At 38.5% G+C, this 17,419-nt stretch overlaps 2 protein-coding genes across 10 annotated transcripts in view; one reads left to right on the forward strand and one right to left on the reverse strand.

The window, feature by feature from the left end:
* The window catches only part of RELCH (RAB11 binding and LisH domain, coiled-coil and HEAT repeat containing), a 107,485-nt gene extending 101,900 nt beyond the window's left edge, over positions 1 to 5,585 (reverse strand). For all 5 annotated transcript variants that reach the window (XM_044242861.1, XM_044242862.1, XM_044242860.1 and 2 more), the window contains exon 1: positions 4,832 to 5,585. In XM_044242861.1, coding sequence (XP_044098796.1) covers positions 4,832 to 5,360 — 529 coding nt within the window. In that variant the 5' untranslated portion in view covers positions 5,361 to 5,585. The remainder of the gene's footprint in view (positions 1 to 4,831) is intronic.
* A 207-nt stretch (positions 5,586 to 5,792) lies between these two features.
* Positions 5,793 to 17,419, forward strand: part of PIGN (phosphatidylinositol glycan anchor biosynthesis class N) — a 102,266-nt gene continuing 90,639 nt past the window's right edge. For 2 of the 5 annotated variants that reach the window (XM_044242865.1, XM_044242869.1), the window contains exons 1-2: positions 5,833 to 6,010; positions 8,182 to 8,331. The gene's annotated coding sequence lies outside the window, so the exon portion shown is untranslated. The other 3 variants (XM_044242868.1, XM_044242867.1, XM_044242866.1) reach the window with 3 other exon arrangements.

Consider the following 17,419-nt stretch of genomic DNA (forward strand, 5'->3'; position numbering starts at 1 on the left):
CAGGGCCAAATAATAAAGTAACTATTCAAAATTTCACTTTCTCTAGAAGGGCCATTTCATTACCACAATCAACAGTAATTCTTCTGTATCTAAATGCTTACACTACTATCTGTGTGACAGACGACTATTACACAGTTCTGTCATGTGTTGGTCTTGTCTCTTCTCCAAAAACATAAGCTCAAGGACCTGCACTAAACATCACTTGGATACCTACAATCCTGATTACATAATTTAATATATTGATCAACATAAAGTACTGAATACCAACTATATTCAAGTCACTATGCTAGCCAGTGACAATATCTGATTAAATTTTTATCAGAATTAATAATAATGTTGAAAGTACTAGACAGATATAGGCAAGAAAAATGGCAAGTTATGCAACAGATAAATTTGGGAATGTACAGGATCCAGAAAATAGTAGAAAGTCTCATTCAGCTAAAAGCAGTGAACCCAAAAATATCAGAGATATTTTATTGACGTTTTCTTTCTCAGAAGCCAGAGGAAGCACTAAACTCAAATTCAACCCAACAAGGGCTGAACCACTTTGTAAAGTGGAAGAGATGGGAATGCTGGAAGATGGTAAATCTTGATATGTCAGCATTGGTGATACTGAAAAGAGAACAATGAGAACAATGAGATGTGTAAACTTTGTGAGTTCTGAGAAAAGACAGGTAGGATCATGAAACAGAAAATTTTAAAAAGAAGGAAAATGACTCAAGAAGGCTGTAGGGTCACAAATGAAATTATTCCATCCATTCAAAAATGACTGCCTCCTAACAAGCTACCTTATAAAAACTTGAAGACATGGTAAAATACAGATTAAAAGAAATCCATCACTGAAAGATATTAAGTTAGTTGTTTTGTCCATTTGATCACCTACTGTCTGTACTATAAAAAAAAAAAAAAAAAAAAAAAAAAAGCTGGGCTCATCTATGAAATTACAGTCCAATTTTAATTAGTTCTCTAAGACTTCAAGAGGAACCAGCATTACTCGGAGAAAGCACAATCTGTTCAGTGTTAATCAATGACATTGCCTCAATTTTTATCTTGCAATCTAACAGAAAAGCAAAATACTTACTAAATGGAAATTTATTCTGTCCCATTTGGCAAAAATACAGAGGAAAAAAAAATACATATATATAATGTGTGTATAAAGATATAATAAGTTCACCAAATAGATCTAGTAGAAATCTCACAAAGATGCTACAATTTAACGAACACTGAAACTTCCTTAGATCATTTGCTGGAAGTAAATTTTTTTTTTTTTTAAAGATTTTATTTATTTATTTGAGAGAGAGAGAGACAGTGAGAGAGAGCACGAGCGAGGAGAAGGTCAGAGAGCGAAGCAGACTCCCCATGGAGCTGGGAGCCCGATGCGGGACTCGATCCCGCGACTCGAGGATCACGCCCTGAGCCGAAGGCAGTCGTCCAACCAACTGAGCCACCCAGGCGTCCCGGAAGTAAATTTTTTAGTTAATACAAATCTATGGGGCACCTGGGTGGCTCAGTCTGTTGACCGACCAACTCCTGATTTTGGCTTATGTCTTGATCTCAAGCCCCACATTTGGGCTCCACACTCAACTCCTGGAGTCTGCTTGAGAGTCTCTCTCTCCCTCTCCCTCTGCCTCTGCCTCCCCTCCCCCACCCCACTCACACTCCCATGTGCTCCCTCTAAATAAATAAATAAGTAAATAAAATCTTTAAAAAAAAAATTCTTCTACTGAAAATACCAAACTTATAAAGCTATAATTCTTTTACCATTTGAGTGTTTTATAAATATGGATTACTCTTCCACACAAGGAAAAAAGTTAAATACAGTATGAAGACTTCTTAAAGTATTTTAATAGCACAACCATACTATTTACCTAGGTCAACAGACTTTCAGTAAATAATTCAGTAAGCTTTTTTTTCTTTTTTTTTTTTAAATGATTCAGTAAATCTTGCAAAATTAAATTGTTTTTAGACATCAGTGAAAGAAAGAAACTACTTTTGGTTATATATTATTTTTTTAAGTATTATGAAGTTTCAGATCAAACACATTATCAATCAAAATATATACAAAAAGAAATAAAAATAATTTAATGTTTTAGATAATTGGTACTTTCAATCTTAACACTGTTTATAATGAACTATGACGCTCTTATTGAGTATTATAAAATCATAATCCAATTAGTAGCAATCAACATGCTACACTTGAATATAGGGGACATTTAAAAGGAGGCAGTAGCTCAATCCTAGAGAAACATCCTCTGAACTCCTAAAATATAATTTGTGCAATCAGGGGCTTAGTCAAAATCTTTAAGACATGGTACTAAGCACAGACTTACAGACTTATATTAATATTTATCTATTTTCTAACTGGATTAAGACACTTACAGGCACCATTATTTTGAAATATACAATGCATTTGTATTTAAGCTGTACTAAAGTTTGTGCTATGTGTGCACATTTATAGAAAGAGTATTTAAAAAGTATTTCTTCTTTTTATAACTTTAATTAAAATACAGTCTTGCTATCACAAAACTAAATTAAAAGCTAAAACCCTAACTAAGACTTCTAGAAGAAAACTTCTGCAACCTGGGATTGGCAAATATTTTTATGTAGGACACAAAGAACATGAATCACTAAAGAAAAAAAACTGATTAACTGAACTTGAAAAAATGTAGAAAACAAACAAACAAAAATGTAGAAAACACAGCAAACCATACTGGGAAAAATATCTGCAAAACACTATAAAGTTTTTCAAAACTCATCAAACTTTATCTTGAAACAGGTGCATTTTATGTATGCAATCTTACATCAAAGTGGATGATAAAAATTATAGTGCCTATCAATATAAAGCTATATGAAACAGTTTAGTCCAATGTTTACTTTTTAAAATATATGCATGAAAAAGATAGGTCAGGCATATATCATTGGCAAGATTACAGATAACTTATTTTTTTCTCTTTTGCTCATTTGTGTTCATTGAAAATGCTACTTGAGTCTAAATTATACACTTCATCTTAGCCAAAAGGCCGAGAAGCGATAGAGTCTAAATTATAAATGTTAAGTATCTCTCTCTCTTTTTTTTAAAGATGTATTTATTTCAGAGAGAAAGAGAGAACACACACACATATAGGGGAGAGAACAGAATGAGAGAGAATCCCAAGCAGACTCCCCGCTGAGCAGGGAACCCTATGCAGCGCAGACTTCACCACCAGCAATCACCACCCCAGCCTAAACCAAGAATCTGATCGATCCCCAGTGAACTGACCCACCTAGGTGCTCCATCACAATTTTTATATACAAAAAGTTTTAATAAGAAATTTTCAGTATGAACAGTGATATCAAACTGTAATAAGGAGGCACAGAAATTCTTTCAAATAGAATGAAGTCATGAAGTAAGGAATAACCTATTTCATTTTATTAACATGGTAGAAAACCATAGCAGATGCAATTAAGTTATGTTCAACAATACTCCAGGGGCTGTACAAAGTGTGAGGAATATGAGGCTATCCATCAAGAAGTGACCATTTAATGGAGAAAAATGATACTGTCAACAAATCAAAATACAAAATAATTAAAGACTATAGTTTACAAATGAAAGCACAATGAACAAGCAACTAAGGGAAAAAGAGAGAGAAAGATGCAACTAACTAATCATGGGGAGTGTGGGAAGCATTTACAAAGGTGACATTTAGGCCACCCAGCAATGAGAAAAATCTCTTCCTGAAATGATTATCCTACATACCTAGTAAGGAACTTACACCTACTGAGATAATTCCATATCAAAGAGGGAAATCTGCCTAGGATTTACCAGGACAGAAAATGTACTCTTTGCACTTTGCATTACATCTAGATTTTGCAATAGAAGTCTCTGACACCATTCAAAAGTACAAAGATAAAATAATCAATTAGGCTACAATTTAAATAGTGTACATGTAACATCTGTTAGTAAATTCCAGTTGGCCTCATCTGATAACATTAAAACTTCTCATACCATTAGTAAGAGAAAATCCAAGATGCCTCCCCAAACTGAATCTGGGAATCCAGAATACATCCCTAATAGTACATTTTCAAGCCCAAAGAAACGCTTATAAATATATGATGGGTGGGGTAAGCAATTACTCTGTACTGCTAAGAATGATTATAACGCGGTAAAAAAGTAAATTCCTAACTTACGCTGAGAAAAAAAAGACTGCGAGGTAGTGGGACTACAAGATAGACTACAGGCAGAACCTGTCCACCCTACTCCTTGTATTTTCTGTCATTTTGGAAACTTCTTGCAGTTAAGGCATCGAAATGGAATTAAAAAGACTTTACTTAAACACAACACATTTGGGGCAGCAGAAAACCCAGTTTTTGAGTGAGAAAGTCATTCCATTCCAAAGCAAAGGGACTCTGGGGGATCTGACTGTGCGTAAAGAACATTCCCTGTTCTTTTCCCTCTCTTGACTTTGAGCCAAGGAATTACTGCAAGCAATTTAAGAAACACTATTTCCTGGTAGAGGTGATTTAGGAGATGGGAGGAAAAAGAAAAATGATTAAAGTGATAAGCCAGGTTGCAAGGGAGACTTGTGCAGTCCCTAACGCCAGCGAACTGCAAACTGGTATTTTTTTTTGATACCGAAGCCAACGGAGGGACCAGGAGCAAGTCGAAGTCCAGCCAAAGGTTGGCGGCACACAGAGAACAATCGGTGCCAGATCCTTTTGCTTCCACCGCGAAAGACTCCCACCCCCCTCCAGCTCTCTCTAAAATGTTCTTAATACTCACAACCCGCCCAGAAATACCTCCTCCCGGACAATCCCGACCATCCTGCGGGAGGGACAGGCTGCGTTCACTTACTGAGCTGTCCCCCGCCAGACGTCGTACTCGGTTCCCGACCTCCTCCGCCTCCAACGCCGGCTGCTCCAGGGATCCCCGGCGCCCCCATCCCCGGCGGGGTCCCACTCTGCCTTTCGAAGTTGCCTGGATTGGAGAAGTAGTCGCGCAGCCGAGGCAGTTCGCGGCCGCTCTCTAACAGCTCGGTGTGCAGCTCCAGGGCGGTCAGCAAGTACTGATCGCGCAACAGCTGAGCCGCGATCGCATCAATTGACAATCGGGCAGGGGTCTCCCCGCAGCCCCCCAATGCCACCGCAGCCGCCGACACCTCCCCGGGGAGCCCTGGCCGCGCACTGCTCCCTAAGGCCACGGGATCTTGGGGCGATAGCGAGTCCGCAGAGCCAGGATCTAGGCCGCTCCCGGAACCCAGCCGAAGTCCTGCCCGCCGATCCTCGGTCGCCGCTACCTCGTCGTCGTCCTCGTCCGAATCGCTGAGGAATGGATTCACACCGCCGCCACCACTGCCACTACCTCCAGGCGCCATTGCCGCCATCTTATCCTGTCAGGACTGTGGGCGCCTCCCTAACTGGCTTTGACAGGCCGCAGCCTGGATTCCCCCTAAGCCTCAGCGGGCACTGCGCACCTCCACAGTCCTGGCCTGGCCACGTCCCACCTCCCCACCCGGAGACCAGAGTAGGCTCGGAGGCAGAAGGTCCGGATGCAGTAGCACCCGCTACCTCAGCCACTGCTGCACCAGCAGCGGGGCTCTGCAGGCGTCTTCCTGGTCTCAGTCTCGCGAGAAAGGGTGCGAGTCCTGCCCCTCTCCCCGCCCAAGCCCTGCCCCAGCCCCGCCCGTTCTCAACACCAGAGAGCGAAGATTGAAAGCCCCGCTCCCCGCTCAAAGGCAAAACCCCGCCCCCGCTCCTGTTTGATTGGCCGGAGGTGGAGAGAGAGGCTGGAATTACCGACGGCTGGCTCTAGAATTATCGCGAGAGCAGGCTCCCGGCAGGTAGGTTTCGGGGGGCGTTCCGTAGTTGAGAGGCAGTTAAGACGGTGTCTTAGGAACGTTCTCTCCCTTCTCCTTTCAGGGGTCAAAGGGGAACTCTGCGGGAGAGCTGGATTCTGCCTTTGCGCCGAGGAGGCCTCCTTCTCGAGATAACGCCTGAGAAGCCCCAGGTAAAGCCCGGGGACCGGAGCGCCGAGGTACGGTGGCACCAAAACTGGCCTCACACCGCGGGCGCGCTGCTTCCCCGGCGCTCTTCACTTTTTCTTGTTGTTTGCAGCCGGTGGGTGGTACTGTCTTCGCACGTGTAGCAGGTGTCCAGGGCAGTACGTGTAGCAGGTGCCCAGGGCACTTCGCACGTGTAGCAGGTGTCCAGGGCAGTACTTAGAATTTGACTTCCTTTCTCTTCCCTTCCCAGTCAAGTGCCCGATCGCTCTGGAGGCCTGGCGACGGCACCGGCTGCTTGAACTTCTGGAAGACGGCCTTCTAGCCTCCGAGTCAGCGCTGTGAAAGGGCGGGGCGTGCTGGGCGTGCTGGGCTGTGGGAGGTGGACGAAGTCACCGGACAGAACTCGAGAGTTTTAGATTTCGTTGGGTTTGTGGATAGATACCCTGAATGAGCCCTTGGCATTTAAAACACGGTTTGCACAACGGGGACCCTTGAAAGTGCTAAATGCAGCCCCATCAGTAGAGAGGTAATGCAAACTTAAGCCTAGAGACGTTCAACGACCTGGTCAGGTCAACTCCATTATAAGTATTCAAAGGAATTTTTAAAATCAGTTTTCTTCTTGGGCGCCTGGGTGGCTCAGTGGGTTAAAGCCTCTGCCTTCGGCTCAGGTCCTAATCCCAGAGTCCTGGGATCGGGTCCCGCATCGGGCTCTCTGCTCTGTCTCTCTGCCTACTTGTGATCTCTCTCTCTCTCTGTCAAATAAATAAATAAATAAATAATCTTTTTTTAAAAATTAAAAAATAAAATAAAATCAGTTTTCTTCTGTGCAAAGCCATTCTTCTCGCACTAGTCTTCCAGCCTTTCTGCCTTGGCCATTTAGGCTAGAATTAAGGTATTGACTGTGGAACATACTTATTTTAAAGCTTAGATGCTTTGTACAGTTTTAATTTTCTTTATCAAATGTTAGCACTAAATTTTGGAAGTTCCACCTTTATCTTTTAGGTCATTCCTTAACTACAGTACAAGGCGGTAAAGGGGATGTTAGTTTCTAGTCAAACGGTATTGGAATGCTAGTCCTAAGATCTATTTTCTTCACACATAAATTGCCTCTTTTGCAAGGTTTTAAATTTCCTTTCTTTCCGTATAGCCCCCTGTAAGCACCAAAATAAATAGGTAGCAGTAATTTTGTTATCGGGTGAGTTACATGTTACACTGAAGTAGTAAAGTATCTCCTTTAGCTCTGTGGAAAAATTAAAACAGAGCATTCTTATATAACCATAGGTCAGGTTATTGACTTACATGTGAAAGTATGCCAACGGTTAAGTGTAGGCTTTAATTTCAGTTTACCCAGGCTCAGAAAACTGAAATTTTCATTAGAATGAGGCTTTGGGTTTTTTCTTCTGTTTTTGCTGGAAACTTTTTTTTTTAAACATTGTTAGTACTAAGAATTCAAAATATTTTTTTTATAGAACATGAGCTCCTAATGTTTGAATTCTAAGTATTTTTCTATACTATATCTTTGGAAGAAAAACATGAAAAAAGAATCCCCAATCTTAGAAAAATAGTATCAAGATAGCCAATGCTATATCCTGTTATTGTTAGTTAGCAAAAAGGATTGCTTATACTTATTGTAGTTGAGTTTGCCAGAGAGATTGAAAATGGAATCAGTTTTCTGGAATGGAGGAATGGGAGGGAATAGTGAATGGCATGGAAAGGGCATGGTTGGAAATGTATTATTTATATACAATATTTCCATTTCTGTAATGGAATTTTTAGAAATCCCCTGCACTTAGGGTCCTTGAAGAAGATAGTCCTTGTCTGGCAGAAGTGCCTAGAGTTCATATTCCAATTCTGCCAATTATTTGCTGTAACACCTTAAGTTACTTCTCTTAGTCTCATTTAACATTTATCTGTCAGGGGGATTAATGAAAGTACACAGCATTAGAAATGTGCTTAGTCACAGTATGTGTATGTGGTACCCTACACCATAAATGTTATTCTAGTCAGTTACAGGTAGTGCAGTATTAGTATATATTGAAAGTATTGAGAGTTTTTTAAAAATAAAACAAGAAAAATTTCAACCATTCAGCCACTAAACCTGGAAAAAGCAATTAAGTCAGTAGGGTACAAAGGGAGTATCTTTAATTTAGGGTCCGATTTCTAAAATGTAATTTGAAAATATATTTAAAATATGTTTTCTCAGAGAGCTGTAAGAAGTTGGACAACGAAGTGCTTCCATGATTGGCTTCCTGTATAAATCTGTAGTTTCCTGATTCTACTTCGTATCCTATAATCATGGACTTGTTCATATGACCTTCCCAGCCCATAACAGATCAACTGGCCAGTTTTCTCAGTAAGTACTTTTCTTTTCCACAGTACATAGAGGTGTACTTATCCATAAAAGTTCTTAAGAAGTAGCACATACTCAGGTCATGATCTCAGGGTCCTGGGATTGAGTCCTGCATCCAGCTTTCTGCTTAGCAGGGCGGCTGCTTCCTTCTCTCTCTCTCTGCCTACTTGTGATCTCTCTCTGTCAAATAAATAAATAAAATCTTTAAAAAAAAAAAGAAGAAGAAGTAGCATATACTAGAATGTTAATAATTGCTAATCTCCGCTTATAATAATTTATTAATATGGTTGGGAAATTTTCTCCTTTTCTCCTTTCTCCTTAAAAAACTCCTTAGCAAAACTTACATTAATGTCGGTCTTTGCAGCTAAATTTGAATAATGAGGATAGTCATTGAACTTTGTATTTGAGCAATAAAATGTTAAAGATTTTTTATGCTTGTAAACACTTCAAATATTTTAAAGATTTTATTTATTTATTTGATAGAGATCACAAGTAGGCAGAGAGGCAGGCAGAGAGAGAGAGAGAGCACGGAGGAAGCAGGCTCCCCGCTGAGCAGAGAGCCTGATGTGGGACTCAATCCCAGAACCTTGGGATCATGACCCAAGCCGAAGGCAGAGGCTTTAACCCACTGAGCCACCCAGGCGCCCCAACTTCAAATATTTTAGGGCTTAAAAACTAATTTATGGTTTTAACGGTCTTAAAATAATCACAGGTAACATTTTAAATGCAAGTTTTTGGTTAATTTGAAATTTTAGAAATATGTAATTTTTAAATTGTTTTTCAATGCCTGTAAACATTCCACAGGTATAAGCTAAGTAACTTTTATTGGTACATAGATATATATGTTTTAAAATTTTTAGTAGTTATTCATTTGTTTTGAGAGGTTTCCAAACAATGCAACCATGACAAAGTTTTCTTCAGTAAATCTGAATAAAATGTGGTTCTCTTTAAAGAGCAATGTTAATAAAATTACTTAATACACATGTGCTTGGCAATAATAAAGTAATTAGTAGGTGAAGGATGATATTTTGGAATCAATTCAATTTTATGTATAGTAAATGACTCAAGCATATAAGTTTGATTTTTGTTTTGTTTTTTAAGTATCCTGAATCTTCACAATTCGTTTGTTCTGGGGAGGTAAAAAGAAAAACAAGGCAGCCTCTAGTGGCTAAAGTGCATATTACATGTACCTTTGAAATGATAATCCTAAATAATTTCTGCAGCACATGTCTGAGTCCTTCCTAAGCCCATAGGACTGTGATGAGTGCTGGAGGAGCTCTGTCTTGCTGTCATGGAATTACAGTTAAGTGATAGAGACAGACATTAATCCAAATGGTGAAAACCGAAGTATGTATTTATAAACTTGATGTAAAGGCTCTGTCTTTGGGTTCGGACTGCCTAGTTTCTGAGGAAGTGATGCTTGAAAGTGCAAGGAGGTGTCGTGAGACAATGGAGTGAGAGAGGCTAGAGGGTGGGTTGGAAGTGCAATTTACGCAGAGGTCTTAATAACAGTAGGAAGCATGGGCTCCTGACATAAAAAGGACCAATATGGTGCGATGCCATAAAGCAAAGAGGAGGGCTATGGGACCAGGCTAGAAAGGGAGGGAAAGACCAGTCCATGTAACGCCTTCTGTGTAGTATTAAGGATTCTACTTTTGATTATGTTGGGGGTGAGGCACTAAAGGGTTTTACCAAGGGATGAGGTGTTCCTATTTGCATTCTGAAAAAAGCAAAATAAAAAAGTAGTACGTGGCTATACAGCTAAAGAATGGGTTATAAAGAATGACTGACTGCTAATTTTCTGATTGGTATGCCTGAGTAGAAGGTGGTGCCATCTCCAGAGACTGTAAACACTGGAGAGTTAGGAGGTTTACTACCTAAACACGGTTCATGGGGAATATCATGAGTTTGGTTTTAAACATACTCACTCAGTTTGCATCTCAGGTGGATGTGTTAAGGTTGGAATTACATATATGGATTTGGAGCTATCTGTTAAGACTTTCACATATAAGTGCTAGCTGACACCAGGGGTGGGGTCAAAAAAGCCCAGACAGTGGGGTGCCTTGCTGGCTCAGTTGGGGGAGCATGCAACTCTTGATCTCATGGTGGTGAGTTTGAGCCCCATGTTGGGTGTCTAGATTTCTTAAAAATGAAGTCTTGGGGTTCCTGGGTGGCTCAGTGGGTTAAAGCCTCTGCCTTCGACTCAGGTCATGGTCCCAGGGTCCTGGGATTGAGCCCTACATCGGGCTCTCTGCTCAGTAGGAGCCTGCCTTCCCCCCCCCCCGCTCTGCCTGCCTCTCTGCCTACTTGTGACCTCTGTCTGTCAAATAAATAAATAAAATCTTTTTTAAAAAATAAAGTCTTAAAAAAAGTCTAGACAAAAAGTACAAGAGTGAGAATAAAAGAAACCCTAGTACCAAATTTTGAGTAATTCAAAAATTCATTGACCTGATAAAGACCCCTCAATATTGGACAGAGAAGTAGGAGAAAAACTGGAGCAATGTTCACAAAAGCTAAGAAATGATGGCTGTTTAAGAAAGAAGTCATGGTTAAGGAGGACAAATTGAATGGAAGATAGAAGACTAAAAAAAAGCCACCGGTTTTTTTAATATTGGCTACATTACATTAGTGGAAGTTTTTTCTCTGATGTAGTGGAAAACAAAGGCTCAAATTGTTTGAGTTTTAGAAGATCAGGGAAAAAGAGATCATATTATTTTCGAGAATTTTGGCTGTGTTGGGGAGAAAAGGGCAGCCAATACCTTTAAAAACATTCTTTATTAATCCTTTATTTTTAAGATACATTTTTGGCATAGGTGTGGCTTGACTTGTTTTCTATACTGTATAATGTTTCCCTGAACAAAAACTATATCTGTTCCTCTTGTTACATATTGTTTCCAACTTTTATGATACAAAGAGCAAAAGACAAGAATTGCATTTAAAGTTTTTTTTTTTGCCTGTATTTGTATTTGATATAGAATTTACCTTAAGACCTTCTAAAGTGGTAGCTATACTAGTGCTTCCGTCAGGTAATTAAAAGCTTCAAACTAGATCTCTGTCTCACACCACATACAAATAAATTCTAGATAATGCCAGATAAAAGCAAAAATCTTAAACTTTGAATTTAGTTCTAATTTAAAACTATTTTTATGTGACATTAAAATAAGGGAAGTTTTCTTATGGAAAACACAAAAAAACTTCAGAAAGAATAAATTTGGTAAATTGTACTGTATTAAAGTTATAAAACTTCTATTTAACAAAAAGCACCATAAACAGATTTGTGTTTGCTTTGTTGCATGTGTGTTGCAAATAAATATCTATGTGTCTGTATCTATATAGAGAGAGATACACAGGTACACATTTATATAATATAATGTTCAAGCCCAGGAAAAAAGGCCAGCAAGCATAATCCTATGTGATCAAAGGATACGGACACATAGTTGAAAGGATAGGAAACCCAGCTGGCCAGTAAAAACATGAAAAGATGTTCACTCTGAGTAGTTATCAGGCAAATAGATACTCAAACAATAGGATGCCATTTCATCCTGTGTAGGTTGGCATAAGGTAAATATGATAGTAACAGTCAGTTATGGGGATTTAGAGAAAGCGTGAATTCTCATACACTGCTGGGGACACTTTGCTACTATCTTGTAAAGTGGAGAATATAGGTTTACTCCAGCAATTCCACTTAATAGAGATGATTTTCAAATTTATTTGTACGTAAAGTAGTTTGAAATACTTTTTCACTATCACATGCTGTATTCATACACTGTGCATGCATGCATGTGCACACATAGAGAGAAAATAAAATACTTTTTCAGAGCCATCATTTACCTTCCTACTTCTGAAGTACTTTATTGTGATGTATTCTCTATCCTACCCTGTTCTATTTCATTTTTTTTAAGAAGCTAATTGCAATCCACCAAATTAATTTTGTGATGGATCATCATTCTGTTCGTCATTCTGAAAATCTCCCAAGTTTACCATGAGAGATAGGCTAAATTGCAGCATTCTTTGTAATAATGACAATCGGGGACAATGCTATCAAGATAATTTTCAAATAAACTGTAGTATAGTTATAGAATAGAATATATGTCTAAATCTTTAAAATAATATACAAATTTTTGATAGTGCTGGCTAGAATATGTTCATAAAAGGAATAATGGCTTGCCTGTATACTGATAAAAATTATTTTCTAAGTAGGATGGGGAAACCATGAGTGCAAATATTAGTGATTATAATGTTAATCTAATCTTGTAGAATGAGAGCTTTTATTTTTTTAAAAGATTTTATTTATTTGTCAGAGAGATAGAGAGTGTGGCAGCCAGAGGCAGAGGGAGAAACAGGTTCCCAGCGGAGCAAGGAGCCCGATGTGGGACTTGATCCCAGGAAGCTGGGATCATGAGCTGAAGGCAGCCACTTAACTGACTGAGCCCCTCAGGCATCCCAGAATGAGAGCTTTTAATCCCATTATTGACTGAGTTTAAAATGTCTACCCTCCCTGTAGAAGAATTCAGATAATCTGTGTAGGAACTTCATGCTCTCAGAAGGTAAGAGTATAACTCAGTATAACTCCCTACTCCTTAAGTATTAGTTGTACATACAGCAGCTTCCTTCCAAAGAGTACAATATGAAATCATTAAATTTATAGTGCAGAAACCTGACAAACACCACGTCGGCCAGAGGATCAAGTTTAATATCCATTGTCGAAAAGCTTTGTTGATGGCATATGCCCCTGGTAAGATGTGATAAAAATGGCACCTTACACATGTGGTTTTCCTTCCTCTTCTCTTCCATAACCCCATTCTAATCATGAGAAAAATATCAAATTCCTACAAGAGAAGCCTCCTACAGTATACCTGACTAGTACTCTTCAGAACTTGCAAGGTCATCAAAACAGGCAAACTCTGAGAAATTGTCCCAGCCAAGAGATGCCTAAGGAGACATGATAAGTAACTGTACTGTGATATTCTGGAACAGATAAAGGATGTTAGATATGAAGAAAAAAAATTGAATTCTTCTCAAGTATGTAGCTGGGTATGAATCCTCTAAATAATTAGCAACTCCTGTTGGTTTACTGGCCATGAGGGAATTTGAAAATTAGTTTTTTTATGGCATTTGTAAAGTCACATGTAGTTTTCACTTGAAAGTGACATGTATCATGATGAAAAAAATATACACCCCAAAATAATAAGTATAAAGAAACAAATGAACTAGTGAACTAATAAAGAAACAAATGAACAAATGAACTAATAACCTGGCTTAATAGCTTACCTGATGATATTCCATTGTGTGCAGATCCCAGCTACATCCTTACCGTTTTGACTGGCAGTATTTACTCTTCCCATGGCAGGTGAACAGAGCCCAAGAGAACTGCGAAACACCATCTTTAAATAATAAGTCCTTTAATATGGCTTATGCTGATGTAAACACTTAAAGGCTACAAGTTTAGTAAATAACCTTTATTTACAAGAACACAGGTTACATGAAATCAGAGCTGTCCACGAAATTTGTGGTGGTTATAACTATGACTCTAGCGAGTGTTATCTTTTGAGTACAGACTTGGGCTTCAAATTAATTTTTTTTTCTATTTATGCACCAAGTTAATTTTTTTCTACTCTATTTTTAGATCCATAGAAAAGTTCCAAAAATAGTACAGAGGGTTATTGTACACCCTCCACACTGTACCTAATGTAGACATCTTATGTAACCACAATGTAGTTATCAAAACCGGGACACTAACATTTGTACAAAACTATTAACTAATCTACACTTCTTAGTTGACATTCACCAGTTTTTCCACTCTTGTCTGTTTTCTGACCCAGGATCCAGTTCAGGTTTCCTTATTGTGTTTGGTTATGTCTCTTCAGCCTTCATTCTGTGACTATTCCTCAATCTTTTCTCGTCTTTCATGACCATGATACTTTTGAAGAGTACTGGTCTGTTATTTTGCAGCCTGTTTCTCAATTTGAGTCTGTCTGCTGTACTCCCATGAATAGATCAAGGTTTGCATTTTTGGCAATACCGCATATTCTTTTACCAAAAATGCGCTATGCTGTGCCTTTCTTAGTGCACCGTATTGGGGTTACATGATGTTAATATGTCTTATTACTGGTTATGTTAACTTTGACCACTTGGTAAGGTGGTGTCTGAGGGGTTTCTCCATTGTAAGTTAGTGTTTTACCCTTCGTAATTAATATATATTTGGGAGAGATTTCTTTGAGACTGCAAATAGCCTGTTTGGCTCACACTTTGACCCAGTGAGTTTAGCATTTATCAGTGCATCTTGCTGGTAACAAGTATTACTGTGGTTTTGTCTAGCTGTAATTTGATATTTTTCTTATTCCTTCTCCATGTATTAATTGGAATTCTTCTGTGGAAAAGAGGTGTGAGAGTCTAAGATCATTAATATCTCATTGCGTTCTGGTGGAGATCCTTAAGTTATTACCTGATGAAGTAATTATTTCTAACATGATTTTGTTTTAAAGATTTTATTTATTTATTTGACAGAGATCACAAGTAAGCAGAGAGGCAGGCAGAGAGAGAGGGGGAAGCAGGCTCCCTGCTGAGCAAGGAGCCTGATGCGGGGCTCAATCCCAGGACTCTGGGATCATGACCTGAGCTGAAGGCAGAAGCTTAACCCACTGAGCCACCCAGGTGCCCCTCTAACATGATTTTTGAGAAAAAATATCAACTATATTCTCATTTGGTTTTACTTCCTGAAATTCTTTTTTTTTTTTTTTCTTCCTGAAATTCTTTTAGATATTCTCATTTCACCTTATCTTTCTTACATTGAAATAAATTATTTAAAACTAAGGATCACTTGAAAATGGGTTAGAAAGTACATGAGTTTTAGGATTAAGGCCTATGTATAAAATTCATAAAGACCCATTAGAATAAAATATAATGACTAGTGAAATTTAGTATGATTTGTAGAGTGCAATATATAAGATCATTACTTTGAGGAAGGGAAGAATTTGTATTGTGTAATTTAGTAGGGAACTCATTTGTGGGTCGTTGGCATGGCCCAGCTGAGGACCTGATGAACTAATGTAGTGGTTGTGAATGTGGAGAAGTAAGAAGCACAGGCCCTTTCGAAAATAGAACCCAGGGGTTGCTTGGTCGGTTCAGCATCTGCCTTCAGCTCGGGTCATGATCCCAGGGTCCTGGGATTAAGCCCCACATGGGGCTCCATGCTCAGCTGGAAGCCTGCTTCTCCCTTTCCCAATCCCCCTGCTTGTGTTCCCTCTCTCACTGTGTGTGTCTCTCTCTCTCAAATAAATAAATAAAATCTTAAAAAAAAAAAAGAAGAAGAAGAAGAAGAAAGAAAGAAATAGAACCCAGAGGCTCCTGGATGGCTCAGTCAGCTGAGTGACCAACTCTTGATTTTGGCTGGGGGTGTGATCTCTGGGTTGTGGGATCCAGCCCCATGTAGGGCTCTGCACTGAGTGTGGAACCTGCTTAAGAGTCTTTCTTTTCCTCTCTGCTCTTCCCCTCCACTCACACTCTCTCTCTCAAGAAAGAAAGAAAGAAAGAATGAATGAAAGAAAGGGAAATAGAGAACCCAACTGGACACTGAGAAATATTAAATAAATATATAGTGCTTGTATCGTTAATATTTGGTGGTAATGAATATTAAAAGTCTAATCAGGAACTTATAAAAATTGATTTGCCTGGAACAGGAAAATACAGTATACCTTTTCCTTTTTTACTGCTTTCTTTTAAAATAATGTAAACTCAACTATTTAAAGTTTGATTTAAAAAATAAAAATAAAAATCGAATGCTTTATAACCTAGAGTATTGCTAATGCTTTACATTTGTATGGTGCATTGTCTTGGTTATTTCACACTAGACTCCTGCCATGGAATAAGGCTGACGGTATCTTTTTTTATGGATAAGGAAGCTAAGACAGCAAGTGACATGACTGGGATCCTGCTGTTCTTACATAACAGAGTGTGATTTTTACCTTAGCTCTTAGAGCTGTAGGAAGGTCAAAGTTCTCAAATAAAATTTTTGTTTGATAACTTCAGTAAGCTGTTGGGTAGTGGAAAATTTGTATGTTCCTTTAACACATAGACTTTGTTTGATACGTTATTCAGAAAGCTGTGTAATAGCAATAGGGAAAAAAAGAAAGAACATTAAGTCCAGGGAGTTAGTTGTAAATGCAAATGAAAGTGGGAAATGACATAGATGTTTGCTTATTTATAACCATGATAGAAAGTGCTAATGTTTCCATGATATAGAGGAGATCTTTAAGTCATTGTGAGCTTGGGGTGCTTGGGTGGCTCAGTTGGTTAAGCGGCTGCCTTCGGCTCAGGTCATGATCCCAGGGTCTTGGGATCCATCCCCACATCTGGATCCCCATTCAGGGGGAACATGCTTTTCTCTCTTCTTCTGTGCCCTGCCCCCACTTGTGCTCTTTCTCTGTATCTCTCTCTTTCTGTCAAATGAATAAATAAAGTCTTTAAAAAGAATATATAAATCAGTGTGAGCTTCTGTACATCCGGATATACCATATGTGCTTTAGCTCTGACTAGAGTTTAAGATCTAACTGAAATGAAATAAGTACTTGAAAAGCAACTTACTTTGAACAACTGAATAAGACACCTGGTAGACTGTGTCCTGGAATGGAAGATAGGAAAAAAGGATAATAATTGAAGGTAATATTATGAATGATTTTAGACAAGTAAATTTAATAATTTGGATGAAATCAACAAATTTCTTAAAAGGTATAACTACCAAAACTCACTCAACAATTAGTAAATCTGAATATCCCTAAAATATATAAAGAAATTGAATCTAGAGTTAAAAACCTTCCCACAAAGAAAACTTCAAGCAAGTAGTTTCACCAGTGAATTCAGTTACACAGTAAAGGAAGAAATAATACAAATTCTACACAAACTCTTCCAAAAAATAAAAGAGGTAGCAACACTTCCCAAGTCATCGTCTGATACCAATACCAGAGAAAGACAAGAATTACAAAAAAAGAAAATTAGAGTCTAATATCTTTTCATAAACATTGCTTTAGAATGCTTGATTATATTTTTAGCAAATGAAATCTAACAGTCCATAAAAGGATGACACTTAATGACC

This window comes from Neovison vison, chromosome 3 (assembly GCF_020171115.1).
Source record: "Neovison vison isolate M4711 chromosome 3, ASM_NN_V1, whole genome shotgun sequence".
Taxonomy (NCBI): domain Eukaryota; kingdom Metazoa; phylum Chordata; class Mammalia; order Carnivora; family Mustelidae; genus Neogale; species Neogale vison.